Raw genomic sequence first — 17,414 nt, forward strand, 5'->3', positions numbered from 1 at the left:
TTTGGAGGAGTTATGCGTGTAAACCAGAATCCCTCTCACTGCTTTTAAGCTCCCATTCCAGGAGAGGCTTCCAGATTGCATTCACATCTGGGTAGTTCTTTATTTCCCAACTTAATTTCTCCATGCCAAATGTCTTCCACACATTTGAGTCAGATCCCTCCAAGAGGGTTGATCCCAGTGACTGGCAACTAACTAACTAATAGGTGGTTCCATAAAGGAATACCTCTCCAGCTTCTCATTCAATTATTTGTATTACTTTTCCTGTTTATCTCCCATAATGCATAATAAAGTTGAGGATCATATAGAACTCTGAAAATCTCTAGAACAGCGATTCTCAACTGGTGTGCTGCCAAGCACCAGCAGTCCCACTGCCCAGTTGTGTGTCCCTTATCCCTGCACCCCCCGCGCAGGCCAATGGGAAGCCTCCCTTCTGCCTTCCCCTGCTGGCCAATGGGAAGCCTCTCTATTCTTTCTGCCCCCTTGCTGGCCAATGGAAAGCCTCTCTATTCTTTCTGCCCCCTTGCTGGCCAATGGGAAGCCTCTCTATTCTTTCTGCCCCCCACGGGCTAATCGGAAGCCTCCTCCTTCTTCCTAGAAGGGAAGAAGCCTCCGATTGGCCAGTGGAGCAGGAAGAAGAGGGCATCCCATAGAGTGGGGGTGGGGGAGTTTGAGGGGGGCTGGGAGGATTGGTTTCGAAGAAGCCCAGGCTGGCCGCACTGAAATTAAATGCAACGGTGAACCGCAAAGGGAAGAGGCCATCCATACCAGGATTTCCCTCTTCTAAAGAGGTAGGGAGCCAGGATAGAGCAAGATTCCCCAACGCAGCAATGAGCCACCCAATGCAACAGTGAGTGTGGCAGAGCCACGATTAAAGTAAAAGTGGCACTCAGCCACGCTGGTTACAGATGAGGCCATTAGAGCTCTTGGCGGCCGTAAAAGCAGGCAGATGGGGGCTGTGGGAGCCTGGGATGTTTTATGAATTATTATAAATGACTGCATTTCTCACCGGGGGGCCAATCCCAGACATAGGTAAGGAATAAAATTAAACAAAACTCTTCATCTACGTCCCTAACATGCCTATATTGCAATTATGTTGCACTTACCTTTTTTTCAATAACTGTAAAACTTAGTTTGCACTGTGCAGGGAAATTGCTTACCCATTATTATCCGCCCGAGCAATAATGTTCTGAACTGATAATAATCTTACCTGCCATATAGTTTGCACTGTGCACAGATATCCCAGCAGCCAGAAGCTCTCACTCACGCACCCATTCTACCACCCACGCAAGCTCTCACTCACGCACCCAGGCTCCCATTCTACCACACACACACACAAGCTCTCACTCACGCACCCAGGCTCCCATTCTCACACACACACACACACACAAACGTCCACGTGTGAGAAACAGAGAGACTGGTCAGGGAGGTGATGTGTTTCTGTGAGTGACTGGTTGTGGGCTCTAAGGAAGAGGACCGTGAGAACAGAGTTTCAGCAGCCACTGCTGCTTCTGGTGTGTGCTTTTGGCCTTCAAGGGAAAGGAGTAGGATAGTTGCTGGAGAGGGTAAGTAAAGGTGGCTTTTTTATTTTTCTTGATTGACTGCCATTTTAATAATTGGATATTATGTGATGTGTCTGATGTTTTGAAATAATTTATTGGTATTTGGACAATTTTTAATAATTTTCATGAGTTTTTAAATTGTTGGATGTTATTCTGTTCATCAGCTGTTTTGTAACATTTATTGGTATAGCTTTACAATTATTTCTGTAAGGGGATCTATACATAGCATCTTGGCTTTTCCTGATTAATGTTTAGGGCCTGGTTAAATATTTGTAGTGTTGCCTTTTTAAAGGTAGGGTTGTTATTGTTTGAGTGCATATTACTTTGTGTGCATTATTGCAGATCCTGGGACTGTGTTAGGTGCTATATTATTTATTTGTTTCCATTTCTCCAGGTTTGCATTGCATGAAGAGTGGGGGGTTTTTGGGTTTCCATTCCAGTTTCTGTACTTAGTGAAGGTCGATTCTATGTGTGTGACTGAGGTGAGGTATTTTACTAGCATGTAGGCATTTATAATCAATCTTATTTGTTGTGTTTTCTCAATAGGACATGCATTAATGGTAAATTATTGTCTTTTCATAAGGGCTATTGCACCTGGTAGTAGAGGGAGTTTGTTTTGCTTTTACGGAGATGTCATTAGAACCAGAATATCTTTTTTGTAAGGTGAGTTGAATGGTTAATGCACTAGTTCTGCTCTGCACCCATTGTTTGGGGTCAAAGGGGTTCTTGAGGATGCAGAATGGATATTTACATTTAGCCCCGTGACGATCACATGTTCAGTGTGTCTCACATGTGAGAACCATCTGTTAGGTGTGTCCCGGCCAAAAAAAGGTTGGGAACCACTGCTCTAGATGATAAATCTGGATGACCTGGTGATTGGTTATCATCTAGTTTGTTACAGCTGACATTTCTCATAACCTCCTGACCAACCACTAGGGGGCAACATTTACTGGAAACTTTTGCAGCAGGAAGACAGGCAAAACGCAGCAAAGGAAATTCTCAGCAGCACCTCAACAAGTGACCCAACAGGGAAGGCCAATCCTGTTGCTTTGGTTTGAATATCTTTGCTGCTGAATCAGGTTGGTAAACGGATATCAACGAGTTCCACAATCTCCTGATAACATCCCTTTTAGGGCCTAAGGATTGATTGGGTTCACAGTGCATTTACTTGGCTTCATGTCACAGCTCTCCTATCATAAGACACTTTTTTTTCCCCTGTACTTCTTCTTTCTGGCACCTCTTGACTTGCCATGGGAATAGGCAGGAATACTATTTTTAATGATATTAACTGACTGCCCGTACTGCAAAAGGCTCAAGTTCAGAATAACTTAGAAGAGATAATTCCCTCCCTCCTTTGCGTGAATCAATCCCAAAAAAAAAAAAAAAGTTGGTATTATCAGCAAGTATAAAGAAATGAAAATAAGTTTTAAGTATATTTAGCATTGTATGTTGCCATATGGGATGCTTGGGTTTAAGTCCCGGACATGACTCCTACATGTTAGGCTAGCAGGGTCTTAGAGCACTACAGTGTTAGTGATCACAACCCCCATGAACAAGATGGGGGGGGGGTGTGGAGGGAGGAGAGAGGAGAGAGGAGGGAGGGAAGGGGAAGGACCCGGCTATCATGTGTCAGCAAGCCCTATGAGTGGGATTCATGGTGCATGTGTACGGGGGAGCTGTGGTCTGTGATGCCCTACTGAGAATCTTCCTCGAGATTGCAGAGCTACAGAGGGAGAAGGGCAAGTATAAAGAAAGTCTAATGAAGAAAATATCCCTGGCAGGTGCCAATCAGGCTACGGCATCTCAATTAAAGAATTCCCCCCTCGTACGTAGCAGAGAATGGAGTTGTCAGGTCCTAGCTGTGCGAGAAGGTCAGGGGTGAAGGACTGTAAAATAAGTTACACAGGCATAAGTGATTGGCAACGCCTTTCCTTACAATAGTAATAAAAAGACATTGTGCCGACAGCATGACTAATAGTTGAACTGATTAAAAAGAAACTGAAAGTGCAGCAGATTTGGGCAGAGTTAATGGTAACGAGTGGCTCTTAACGTCAAATGCGATAAGACTAACACCCAGCTACGCGGGTTTTAATGCCGGATTGTGCCCACGTTAGTTGTGTGTGGTGGGGTATGTTTGGGGGGGGGGGGGCAGTTTTACCTACACAGTCAGAAGCAGCTTCATTGAAGCTAGGTAGAGAGTGCATCAAGCTAGGTAGAGAGTACACTGTACAAATCAGCTCCTCTTTTACCTTTCATCACTCTAAAATCTTCAGTGATGTCAATTTTGCTCTTCATACCTCTGACTGTGTAGGTAACACTGCCCCCAAACCCCACCCTGAGTTAAAAGTGCCCCCTCTACAATAGTATAAATAGTAAATTTACATATTTATCTCTACAGAGTCTCAGTCTCTCCCTCATGGAGGAATGTTCTGCATCATTTCCTAGTTAAGGAGAAATATATCAGCAAATCAGGCGACGTTCAGAGGAAAGCTTTTATTGCACTGGGCATGAAGCATTGTTTTAAATGACAACCAAGTGGAGGGCAGATTTTTATTTGATATGTTCTGGACTGATTGCTTATGTCTTTTGATCTTGTAGTAACTGTCAGTGATTAATGCTCTTTGGGGAGAGGGGATGGGATGGTTTGAGTTATACTTCTGGGGTTAAAATGTCAAATCTTACTTACGTCATCATCCGTGTTGGTATAGTGCATGTATAATTTATATGAACAGCCTACTAAAACTTGCCTTTTTATGGCCTGGCAATTTCCTCCTGCTCATACAGGCTTCCAGCTCAACTGGAAAGGTCCCCTGTTGGGCTACAGTGCCGTGAGCTTTCATTTGCAACTACCTGGGGTTTCTCCCTTACTTTTGATCCTTTCCACCTACTTCAGTCATTGCAGCAACTGACCTTGACTGCAGATGACATGCCACACCTTCTTGAACCCTGCAGTTATGAGCCCTACAGGTAGGTGTCACCATTGTGGGATGACTGGGATGCTCTCCTCCCAGGGGCTCTAAACCTTCTATCTCTGCAGAAACCTTGCCTTTTCTTTTTGTACATCTTCAGTTCTATCTAATATGGTACAGATGAAGAAAACAGGAAGTAAGAATAAACATATATTTAATTTTGTTTACCAAGAGCTTAGAAGGAAAGGTTTGTCTTTTTGCAGCTGACCCCAAGGTCTGCAACAGAGTGGACACGCCTGAAGGAGTGGAGAGAATGAAAAGTAACCTAAGAAAGCCTGAAGAGCAGTCAGAGGTTTAGCAGCTGGGATTCAATGCCAGGAACTGCACTCATGCATCTGGGATGCAGAAACCCAAAGGAGCAATAGGTTATGAGGGTTGAGAGATTGATGTACACGAACCAGGAAAGAGATCTTGGGATGATAGTGTCGGACAATTTGAAAGCAGCAAACAATGTGATGAGGTGTTGAATAAGGCCAGCAGAATGCTGGGCTACATAAAAAAAAAGAGGCATAACCAGCAAGAAAAAAGGAGGAGGTAATAATGCCCAAGTACAAGTCATTGGTGAGGCCTCATCTGGAGTACTGTGTTCAGTTCTGGAGGCTGTATCTTAAAAATGATAGGGACAGGATCAAAGCGGTCCAAAGCTATGCAACCAAAATGATGCGTGGTCTGCATCAAAAGCCATGTGAGATAAGACCAAAGGACCTTAATATGTATATCTTGGAGGAGAGAAGAGACAGGAGGGATATGATACAGACATTTAATTACTTGAAGGGTATAAATAATGCATGGGAATCAAGTCTCTTCCAATGGAAGGAAATCTGTAGAACTAGGGATGATAATATGAAGCTCCAAGGGTGTAGACTAGGAACAATTCAGGAACTATTTCTTCACAGAAAAGGTGGTGGATGCATAGAATGCCCTTGCAGTAGAGGTTGTCAAGACGAGAACTGTAATGGAATTCGAAAGAGTTTGGGATAAACATGGAAGATCCCAAGTAGCTAAAGGAAGGACGTGAAGATGTAACCTGCATTGGGGTAACTTGCACGGAGCAGCTGTTATTGCATTAACGGAATAAAAATAAAAGAATAAATAAAGCTTGCTGGGCAGACTGCCATCATTTCCTATGTTACTTCATCTAGACAACATTCTCCCCGTTTCTGTCTCCCGATTGAGATTTGCAAATCACCAAGTACAATTAAATTTTAGAATTTGCAATACAGGAAGAGATGCCATCTTGATTCTATTAAAATCCTAGGACACCCACTTAGTAAGATGTGAACATCACACTGGACCTAGATTGAAATCAGAAAATACGGATATGGCAAGCAATTTCCTGTTCTACTAATGAAGACAGAATGGATATACTAGATATACTAGATGCAGCCAATATTCAAATAAGCCAGTATACAAACAAACTAGGTACCATATAGTTAGGATTGAACATATTCAGGGGGATAAGCAGAGTCTTGGGTTTATTTCACTGTAGTTCTGATTTCCCTATTGAGTTCCCTAAGAAAAGCAGAACTACATCCCTATACATGCAATAGAGTAAACCCAGAACTGGCTCAGCTTGTCCCCTGGATATGGAGGAATAGTATCACCCTTCCTATAGTCAATCTACAGACATTAAGAATAATCCTAAATTAATGCAAAACTGCTCTTCTAATTGAGAGATACATATACTAGGTTACAGGGGAGGTCAGTGTTTATATTTGTTCTTTGTTGTATCAATTGTGTTTCGGCTAATGGATATTCGTTACAGATTCATTTTGCTTTTCTTTGTAGGTATTTTTCAGTACAATTTATTTTTTAATGCATTTTCTTATATTTTATGAAACTCTGATGTAATTATATTCTGTACATTGCTTTGCACGACTCTTGAAAAGATGGTTAAGAAATGTGCAAATTAAATTAGATGGCTACAATTCCTGGTTCAAAACAAGAGATCTTCCAGATGCAAAAGTAAGTAAACATCTTTCTCTGCACTCTTGCACTGAATCTGTTAGTTATCGTCCCTTCTCTGAAGCACAGGCCTTCCAAACATGTCTGGAGTCTGGCGAGGGCCGAATTTGCCCCAGTCTGGTAAAAAGGAAAAGGACGTCCCTCGTGGGTCTGGCAAACGCTCCAATGCAGACTGCTTGGGTCCAGCCTTACAGGTCAATTTGTCGCACTGACTGCTAGGCTGAGTTCAGAGTCCACAGAGTTGGGTGGCCACCAGCTCCAAGATAGACTGGATTCTCAGCCCCCATAAAGAGCCTCACAGACAAGTGGTATCAGCTTCACCCCAGGACTTGGTGGATTTGGCCCAGTCAGCTCCTTCTCCAGCTTTCTTTGATTTTCCGGAGTTGCCAGGCTTCACAGAGTCAATGGTGTCAACTGGAGCGACCCGATCCAACCCAACAACAACCTTGAGTCTTCTGGAGCCACGTTGGAGAGGTAGCTCTGGTACCTAGTCCTATAGCTGTTATGGGAGCTGGGGCATCATCCTTGCAAATCACTTTAAAAGAAATGACTTGACTCGAAGCAGAAGTAACTCTGAAAATGGATACAGTGCAAGATGGGGAAAGTAACGACTTTGCAGCGCCTAATGGTATGAAGGCACTCGGGAAGTACAAGATTTAGAAAAGCAGTATGTGCTAACAGTACAGTTATATCTGTTATATCAAGCTTAGGAATATACAGGTAACTATATTTAAGTTATTATCTTTTGAGGGAAAAATCAGAGATGAGAAGTATTAGCTGCTCTTGGTCCGTTTGTTACATTATCCATGTGGTATTTTGAAGGAACATAAACCAAAAATTGTTTCTTCCATTGCTGGTAGGCTTCAGATTTCTGTCGGACTGTATCAAGTTGCCTGCAACCCAGGAAGCTTCCACGTCCCAGGCCTACTACCATTACAGGAACAGGGACTCCAAATATATAAAACATAATGACAGGATGACCAGGTGACGGAAACCTGCACTGAACACTGCAGCACAGAGGACTTCTGATCAGCATTGATAAACTGCAGTTCGGAATGCACTCATTTTGCAGGAATTGAGTGAACACAAAAATATCTTTGAAGGCCTCCCAAATCAATTTTTTTTTTTTAGATGTTCCGGGGGGGGGGGGGGAGGGGGGTGTCAATCTATTTATTTATTTGAATTGCATAAGTTTCCTATACTTAATCAGGCTCTAGGCTCTGTATGGCCTTGAAAACTGAGAGGCCACTTAAGGACCTAAATAGGTGTATCCCCAAGACAAAGAGGGGGAAGCTATGAGAGAGACAAATACCTTAAAGATGGAAATAGTGTACTGGAAGCAAGCATATGTTGATGGAAAAGAAATTCAAAAAATAAGCGGACACGTCATGAAGTTGAAAGAGGGTAAACACTGGAGCAACAAAAGGAAATATATTTTCACGGAAAAGGTGGTGAATGCGTGCAAAAGCCTCCCAATGAAATCTCACAAGGAAATCCGCAGCCAGAAGGAAGCAAAGACACAGACAGAGAGTAGGGTCTCTGGTGTTGCAACAGGAAGGCAAAATGGCCACTCTAGATGGGCCTTGTGCTCTATTAGCCCTCATTTTCTCTGGGGTTTTTTTCTTTGTCCAATAAAAGGTATCACAACCTGCAAAACTATCAGGCTTTTCCTGAACTTAATTAGCAAATAACCACAATAAAGAGTCAATATGAACTGCAAGCACAGAATTCAAATAAATGGCATTCACATAAACCTTGCAATTTTCAAACTATTCATATACACTCAAGCGTAGAATTAAAGAGACCGTCATAATACCCAACAGTGAAAGGACCTATTTTCGTTGGATCAACTTGAATGGGTCATTCATAATAGGTCTCCTAGCACGGCAGTTCAAACAATTTTTTTTTTTTTTTTAATGGATTTGATTTGCACATAAAAATAAGAATCAAAAGAAAATGACTTCCCTCAGGTGGAGTTTTTCTTCACTGTCCGAAATAGGAGGGATCTGTTAGCATTCAACTGCAGTGTTTAACCGAAACCCCTTCAGCTGCAGTGCCTAGCCGGAACCCGATGTAACGCTATGTTTCGAATTACTTCTGCTTCGGGGATAATGCATACGCTCGGCAGCCTGCAAATTCTATGGCTCATTAAATGTCAGGACAACTGTCGGCTTGTTATCAGCCTGAACCGTGCGCACAGGAAAGTTGTTGGGTGTAGATGAATAATCTGAAGATCGCAAGGTTTATGCGAACGCCATTTTCCAGAGCTTCTACAGCCATTAGAACTCAGCGGGTCAGGAAAAGGAGTATAAATGAGTGAAGGCTTATTTTAATGGATCTCTAAACGAGGAAAGGAGTGGGCAGCACTGTGTCTCATTTGGGTCCTCACTTATCAAAACAACTAATACTTTTCCTATACATTTAACTATTGACCACAGATATGTGTGTGTGTGTGTGTGTGTGCGTGTATATGGGACCTGCAGGGAAAAAAAAACCAAACAAAAAACTCACTGCAAGTGGTTTTAATTAAGAAGAATTTGCCAGCAATTTGAAGAAGCCAGGGATTAGTTGGAATTCAGGGAACTTGGCGGTCAGCCACAAGAATACCAATTTCTCTACCACAGTTTATCTGTACAGTTGATATTTTACAGTTTCAGACATGGTTCAGTTTCCCCGAAATCAACAATGACAAAACCACGATTTCAGTCTTTCAGGGGGATCAGAAACCATTTTCAGGAAACAGAACCAAATGTGATGGTAAATTTAGCTGCTTAAAAGTAAGTATTGTCTTACACCAGCCTACCTTTTACAAAAAAAAAGAGCTACATTTAGTTTTTCAGTATCTGCAGATAATCTGTTTGAAATAAAGCACAAACATTTCGGTTCTGAAGTAACAGTTTATCTTTTTGTGGAAAATGAAAAGGGTGTAAGAAAAAAATAATGCAAAAGGTATGATTTATTCAAAATCTTTTGCAGAATATCTACAAAATTTCACGAAAATGTAAAATGTAACCCCCCCCCCAAAAAAACAAAAAAAAAATTATAACTAGGTCAATATTCAGTGGGCTAGGGAGTGTGAAGCTTACCTGGATATTCAGTGTAATATTCCCAAAGTCTGCCGCTGAATATACCCCAGTAAAGCTATCCAGGTAACTTCAGGGCAAGTATTTTTCCCGCCTGGGTATTGCTGAATGCCAGCACTCACCTGCCAGCACGTCTCCCAACACCCCCCCTCCTTTTACCTGGATACATTTTGTGCGGGCGAGTTACCCGGACAATGAGGCAGAATTTTCAAATCTTAGCTTGTGTTTGAGGTTAACTCCAAAAGTTACCCAGTCAAAACCTTTAAAAATATTGATCTCGGAGGTCACAGGGCTCAGTGAGGCGATCGCAAATGCCAAACAATCAATCAAGACAGTATTGTAACCGTTAGGTCAAAGCAGGGCTTAGTTTATAGGGGGGGCCACAAATTTGTGGCCAACACTGGGCCCTGGCTTTTCCGGTCTGGGGTACCGATACGCTGACACTGGGGATCAAGCTTCTACGGCCAAAAACAAAGAACGTTCAAGCAGCCTCGTCCGAATTATCAGAACGGCTGCTCACCAGGTAAAAACATGTTGCAGTAATTTTGTTATGGGGTTTGACAGTTGCTTGGTTTTGATTTTTTAAAATATTACCATCCTTAACATAAGGCATGGGGGTAACCTGCACGGAGCGGCAGTTGCTGCCATGGGAAGCTTGCCGGGCAGATTGGATGGACCATTTCGTCTTTTTCTGCCGACAACACTATGCTACTATGGGACGCAGTTCCACCAATTTCTTTTCCGATTCGAGACAGAGGCAGAGCAGTAGGGATGTTCTGCTCCAGCCCCTCATTCCCACTCCCCCCCCCCGACAGCCTACAGAGGGAGGGGGTGAGCCTGACGCAGAGACCAAGCCCTCTGCTTCCCTAATCCAGCCCTTCCACTCCTGCAAACACTGCAGAGCAAAATAACAGACACAAAAGAGTTGCAACAGCACAAGTTTGAAACTTGTGAGCATCAGTGCCAATAATTAAGGCTTCAGTTCTAGCCTTAATGACTGACACTACTGGCCACAAGTTTCAAATTTATGTTCATTCCACCCTTTTTTTTTTTGTGTCCACTCCTCGGAGCTTAATTTCTGGTGGAATGACCGAGAATGGGTGTTCGTTCACACACATCCCTGGCCTCGCTCCCTCCATTCCCCGAGCTCGAACCCACCTCGCTCCATAGTTCCAATTCCTTTTTGTCTACAAACTAAGCCTTGGGTCAAAGGGCTCCTACTTTTATCCTGCTTAAAAAAAAACGGTGAAAGCAGACCCTCACATAAAATAAAATCCCTCCTTTTAAACAGCTGGCTTCTATTGTCATGATGCTGCACAAATGGACTATGGTGGTCTTGCTTGTTTCCTTTAAAAACTTTCCAGTCGGCCTTTATCTCATGTCCTGCTATTTGCAAGCCTTCTGCAATGCACATTTGGGATCTCTCCCGCAGGCAGAAAGCCACAGTTCAGCAATGGATGTATCAAAAGAAAGACGTGTACTCTTGGCATTGAGCTCAGAGAGAAACTTAAGTTTTCCTGCCTTACTCACCTAATATAAAAAAAAAAAAAAATGCATGCCTTGGTAGAGTGCACAGTGCTGGGAAACCAAACCACATTCTTCTTCACTCAGTTTAACTTCTAATGTATTAATATGTAAGAAAAATCCAAGGTTTGAAAAGGATTTTTTTTTAAATTATGTAACAGGATGATGACTCGGGTGAGTAGTGCTTGCTCATTGATACTTATTCAGAATAAAGAAACTATGCATCTTTCATGCTCACTTTATAATTTATTCATTTTTACAATCAAGCACAGAAACAGGGCTACCTGGGAAATGATTCATGCAAAGAAGCTCAACATGTTGAATCAACTCTAGCTGTGCTGTAGTTCCTGCTTCACCTAGCAATCTGCATCCTGCAGTTACCAGGAAACAATGCCGTTTCCTGGAATGGTGGAGGATGCAGAATTAAAGCCTGTCTATCCCCAGCATGAAAAGGAGGACCACATGGCCATGTAATCCCTCCCTCTTAATTTGCCCTATCAAAATGTCAAAAAAAGGAAACGATTATTAGAAGCAGAAAGGACTGGCTCCCACTGGTTTTTATGGCTCCAATCTAACAATGTTTCAAGAGACAGGAAAATGTCAAGTATCCAGTTTTTCACATTATCTAAAGTCAAATATTAACAGTAATTTTATAGCCTGGATCTTCAACATATTCATCCATTTTGCCACACGTTTCTTTTCTGCTTGTCACTGTTTACCTGCCCTGTCATTATTTCAACACTTACTCGGTTCCATTAACTAACCAGCAACACTGACTGCTCTTTCACTTTGAATCAGACACATTTTTTTTCTCTTGCTGGTAGAGGAGAGACATATACTGTGTTCTAGAAGACTCCAATGCTGAAGTCGCATTTAACACTTTTAATTGTCATTATTTGGTGTTCTATTTAATACTCCAGTCTGACATTCACTTTTTTATTTTTTTATAATATATGCTAGTTAAAGCTGGTTTTGGCACTCTGCTGCCACCATTTAAGACCTACCTTGTTACCCTTGTCCCTCAGCTGACGCTGTTAATTTATGGAGACAAACAAAACATAAAAGATTGCATAAAAAAAAAAAATTGTAAACACAGGGTCCAAATGAACTAAGCATTTGTCCTGGTGACACGGAATGGGAAAAAAAAAAGCCATTAGGACATCAGCCCCATAGATATGCACTCTGATGCCTCTGTTAGGCCGAAATACAAGCATGCAGCTGTTTCTGTTTAACATAAAAGCCTATAAGCAATCAAAAAAACAAGATATCCAAACTTTATCCACTTGTGCTGTTATCAACACAAAATTTTATCCAATAATTTTTGAATAATTTTTGAAAAGGTAAATGCAATGTGAAATGCATCATTTGTCCCGCTCCGTCCCAAATGTCACCCATTTGGGACGGAGCGGGACAAATGATGCATTTCACAACTTGTAAACGGGACTTAGAGGATATACAATAAGCTGCCTCTATATAAAAATAACAAAAGATAAAAAATTTGATACAACAACACGCCGCACATGACGAGAAGTCCGGACGGCAAGTGGGCTCACTGCCGTTGTCAGGCTTGCTGATGCGGTTTCACATACCTTTTCAAAAATTATTCAAAAATTATTGGATAAAATTTTGTGTTGATAACAGCACAAGTGGATAAAGTTTGGATATCTTGTTTTTTTGATTGCTTATAGTTTGATACATAAAACAAGAGCTGTGGTTCTTTGTGCTTGAATTTAACATAAAAGCCTTACAGCAAAACGAGACGTAGGAATGAAAGCATCAATCTACAGGCCATCTGTGTAAGAACGCGCAGAATTCCTGTACAAATGTAAGATGATTATTCCAGGTCACAGGAGTACCTGTGATGGGTCTTCAGGGATCCAAAATTTCAACTTGGTATCAAGAGCAAATATTAAGCACTGGAATTGCTCTCCTGGATACCCAGATGGTATTGCGGATCCTGGAATTCTCATTCATGGTGTCATAAGGCATTCAGGCGTGACTGTCCTAGGAACTCTAATGCTTAAGTAGGTGTCCAAATTTCAGCCTAGTGCTGCTGCTGCTGCCTTCCTGCAGGGGATTTGTACATGCACATGTACAAAGCATGCAGTTATAAAACTGTTCAATCAAGCCTTGCCAAAGTCAGTGTCTGCCCTCGCCCAAAAAGACCCCACCATCAAAAATAATCTTCTTAATTAATACTTTTCCTTTTATTTGTCCTGTATTTGGCTAATAAGATCGCCAAAATAATGTGGTTTTAAAATAGAAAAAAAAATGTAAATAGTGAAATATGGAAATAAAATGAATACTGATTCTGCAAAAAAGAGTACAATACACTAAATATGGTTACATTTTAAACTGAGGGAGCCCTATTAGCCTATGAGGTTAATCAGCGAGTCAAAGAATAAGTACAATGTCTGAAACATAGTTTTGAAGTAACACAATCTGGTTACCTTACTAGAAATACAGCTTTGGCGTTCATTTGCACATTTCTGTGCATCCTTCCTTAAGATATTTTAAATCTCTTGCAGTTGTCCATTACTTAAAAAATTCCCATTAACATAAATTTCTTTTGCTTAAAAAAAAAAAAAGGGAACACATCGGTCCTTTCAGGTTACTTCCTTATATAAAACAAAAACAAATTCCTTATATAAAACAAAAAAATTGACTTAAAAAAAACAACCCAAAAACCGTGTAGGCGAAAGCGCCCTCATTCTCAGAGTCCTCCTCCCCCACCCCTTCTGGAGAAAAGGGTGAACAAGAAGAAAAAAAAAAAAAAGAACTGCTACGTATAGAGCAGACCCTGCACGAGTGCCTTCCTCGGTAATTTACCTCCAGGCGAACCAAGACGGGCGCCGCTGCGGGGAACTGAAGGGCGATGCTTACTCTCGTTTCTTGCCCGGGGCCAGCGCCTGTCGGAAGCTCCGGGTCACTGCACCCCTCCCGTTCCAGTCTACGGCCGCTCTCTCTCTTTCTCTCTCGCTTCCTCAGCTTCAGCTGCCCCGAATGGAAAGTGAAACTAGAGCGGGCCACGTGCTTTCTGGGAAAGCCGGGAGGGGCGGGGCGCACGGGGCAGCGCCGAGTTAAAACGCGGAGGTTTTCAAAGAAATGATAGCAGAAGTCGCTCGCGGCCGAGCTCGCTCAGGGACTCTTTGGATTTGCTTCACGTAACCTTCCCTGGATTATGCTTTTCGCACTGCTGCAACCCACAGGATTAAAGCCCGGGCCTCTCGCTGCTCCGCCGGAGTACGCTGGCTATCATTTTCAACACGCTTTAATTTTAGGGTGGGCTGGGGGATCGGTGATCGTTCGGCGAGGAGGTAAGCGGCACTGCTCGGCTATTTTTAGAAGGAAAATCACGGATGAGTGGGGGGGAAAAAAAAACAACCCAATGCGGATGCTCTGAGTTCATGGCAAGAACCTTGCTTAATGTACGGGTGGATGGCTTTGAAGAGGACTTACTAGTCCATCTGTTTTTGGTTTTGGTTTTTTTTTTAGGTGGATTTTGGTATTTTTCTGTACTCTTCTTCTTTCTGTATAGAAAACGCAGTAGAAATAGGCAGAAAGTTAAACTGCGGCTGTATCAATGTAGATGTCCCTGGTAGTCTTGTTTCTAGCAATTTGCAATCCTTGTGCAAATAAATATATCTACAAATTTTGTTATAAGGCTGAGAACAACCTCGCAACATTTTTTTTTCTATGCTGGTAACAGCATGCAGTTGTCTACTGCTGTTCCATTACACGCTGGATAAAAGAGAAATGTAATGTTCTGTCCCATTGAGAAATTCGGAGAAACAGCAATCATGCTAATGTTGGATTGCTGTGTGTGTTGGGGTTTTTTTTTTTTTTTTCTTTTCAAATCAATGTCAGTCTGCAAGAGTACCTATAAAACCGGCTGTAGGGAATTGGTTTCTCAGAAAGCCTTAAGGTTTCTCAATTTGCTGGAGCAGTCAATAACTGGGTACTTTCAGGAGAAAGTCTAAAACCTGCGCATGCCGGTAAGGTCAAGTCAATCAGCAGAGATGTATTGAACCGCGCTGTCAGTAGTAGAGAGGTTTGGTGTGGAGAGCTATGGAGATAGGGGAAATTAGGGAGCACTTCTGTAAGACAGCGAGAGAGCATGAGCAGCAGCGCTGGTGGTGCTGTGTGTAAGCAGCTGGATTGTGTAGACGTGGTGTTGGGCGATCGTTTATGGATATACAATGCAGAACATCATTATGCAGTGCCATGGTGGTGCATTTTAACTCTTCATTAACAGATTCCGTGCTGCATGTATTGCTTGTCTTCATGGAATAAGCTCATCTTTAGCCTGAAACTTTTTTATAGAATTTTTTTTTGGGGGGGGGGGGTAATGTAATTACTTTGCCTTCCAACTGGAGATCGTAATAGTTAGAAATGGTCTTGGGAGAAGTAAGGGCATATGTGTGCTAAAGATACCTAGCGTTCAATTTTACTGTGACTTTTTTTTTTTTTTTATTTATCTTTTGCAAGCATTTATTTTCTATTCCAATTGTAAACGGAGAAGGTTTTTCTAAAAAAAAAAAAAGAAGCATAGAATACAATCGCTGCTCCAAAATGAGTTCTGGGTATAAAAATCTGCCAATTGGCATAGAGATGAATTATATAGATAAGACACTGCTCCCTGCCAACCTCCCCCAATAAGGCTTTGTTTTGAATACATCTTTTTGTCTTCTGGCGTGTTTAATTTGTAACTAATCTTTCTGGGTTTTTTGTTTTTGTTTTTTTTGCTCCAGACTAGGCACTGAAGAGCAGCCGCGGTGCCCTGCCGGACGGGACGCTATGGAAGACCACATAGGCTGGTCCAGTCTGTAGGATGGTAGCACACAACAAGGTGGCAGAGAATGCAGTGGCAGAGCCCCGATCGCGTCTCGAGCCCCAGGTCCCCGATCGCCTCCAGGAGCAGGAGGAACTGCGGCGGCGCCAGCAGCAGCAGCAGCAGCAGCTGCCGAGAGCCCGCCGTAGCAGCAGCGCCGCCGGCTGGCCCAGCCCCACCGCGCTGGGCGGAGACACGCACTTCCGCACCTTCCGCTCGCACGCCGACTTCAGCCTCATCACCCGCACCAGCAGCCTGCTGGAGGCCTGCGGCTTCTACTGGGGGCCGATGACGGTGCACGCCGCCCACGAGAAGCTGAAGGGCGAGCCCGCCGGCACCTTCCTGGTGCGGGACAGCCGGCAGAAGAACTGCTTCTTCGCCATCAGCGTGAACACCTCCAGCGGGCCCACCAGCGTCAGGATCCTCTTTCAGGGCGGCCGCTTCAGCCTGGACGGCAGCAAGGAGTCCTTCGACTGCATCTTCAAGCTGGTGGAACATTACGTGACCTCCCCCAAGAAGGTTCTGGTCACGCCCCTGCGCAAGGTCAAGCTGAGGTCGCTGCAGGAACTCTGTCGCAAAAGTATTGTGGCAACTTTTGGGAGGGACAACCTGGACAACGTGTCTCTCAATCCCGTGCTGAAGGACTACCTAAAGTCTTTCCCATTTCAGATTTAACTAACACAGCATTAAGTGGAAGAAGGGTGGAAAGGACAGTTGCAGCTTTTTCGGAGTTTTATATTATTTAATAGTGATCAAGTTTATTTTTGTAGCAATTTATTGTATTTTGGAATGAATCTTGAACACTTGACTTTAAATGTTTACACAAGAAACTTGTTTGCACAAACCAGGGGGGCTTAACCCCTGGCATTTATCTTTCTGCTAAGCAGAAAATATTTTTTATAATATTTTAAAAGAAAATAAACTTTATTATGAAAGTTTTTTTAAAAAATATTCCTGGTGTGACTGTGTATCACTCTTTGATTCATCTGTTTATCTAGCCAGGTGTACTGTTTTGTGACTATTTTCAAATATGTTGAGAACCTAAGATGCAAAAGATTACCTGTATAGTAGAAAACCCCCCACCTGGGGGGGGGGGAGTAATGTAATATATAATTTAATTTTAATTACATCTTATGAACACCAGAGGGAATCTTTTTTTTTTTTTTTTTTTTTTTTTTTTTTTTTTTTTTTTTTCCCCTCTCCTGTGGCACAATTTAAACTACTAAGGTCATCACTAGCAGTAAATCTGAGAGAGAGAAATCCTATCCATTCCAACATACTCTGGTTTGAGTTAGGTTCATCCCTATTAGTGTGTTGTACAAAACAAACTTGTCTAGACACTAGCCCATATAAAAGTGCACTGACTGTTCCAGCTGTGGGCTGCTAAAGATATTCCAGTATCTTTGAGAGAACAATTTTAAGACTGTGTACCATATGTGGTTTTATAGAGTGCTTTCCCTTTTTAAACAGTTTGATAGATAAG

At 42.5% G+C, this 17,414-nt stretch overlaps 1 protein-coding gene and 1 long non-coding RNA gene across 2 annotated transcripts in view; one reads left to right on the top strand and one right to left on the bottom strand.

The window, feature by feature from the left end:
- LOC115075820 overlaps positions 1 to 14,118 on the bottom strand; it is a 41,243-nt gene extending 27,125 nt beyond the window's left edge. Inside the window, exon 1 of the long non-coding RNA XR_003852618.1 lies at positions 13,930 to 14,118. This is a non-coding gene — a long non-coding RNA (uncharacterized LOC115075820). The remainder of the gene's footprint in view (positions 1 to 13,929) is intronic.
- Positions 14,119 to 14,220: 102 nt separating this feature from the next.
- Positions 14,221 to 16,882, top strand: SOCS1 (suppressor of cytokine signaling 1). Its single transcript, XM_029576623.1, is given in 4 exon segments — positions 14,221 to 14,417; positions 15,852 to 15,990; positions 16,022 to 16,109; positions 16,112 to 16,882. Coding segments are annotated over 3 exon segments (642 nt in total). The 5' UTR covers positions 14,221 to 14,417; positions 15,852 to 15,931; the 3' UTR covers positions 16,607 to 16,882.
- The last annotated feature ends 532 nt before the right edge of the window (positions 16,883 to 17,414 follow it).

The sequence above is a fragment of the Rhinatrema bivittatum genome, chromosome 14 (genome assembly GCF_901001135.1).
Source record: "Rhinatrema bivittatum chromosome 14, aRhiBiv1.1, whole genome shotgun sequence".
Lineage (NCBI taxonomy): Eukaryota > Metazoa > Chordata > Amphibia > Gymnophiona > Rhinatrematidae > Rhinatrema > Rhinatrema bivittatum.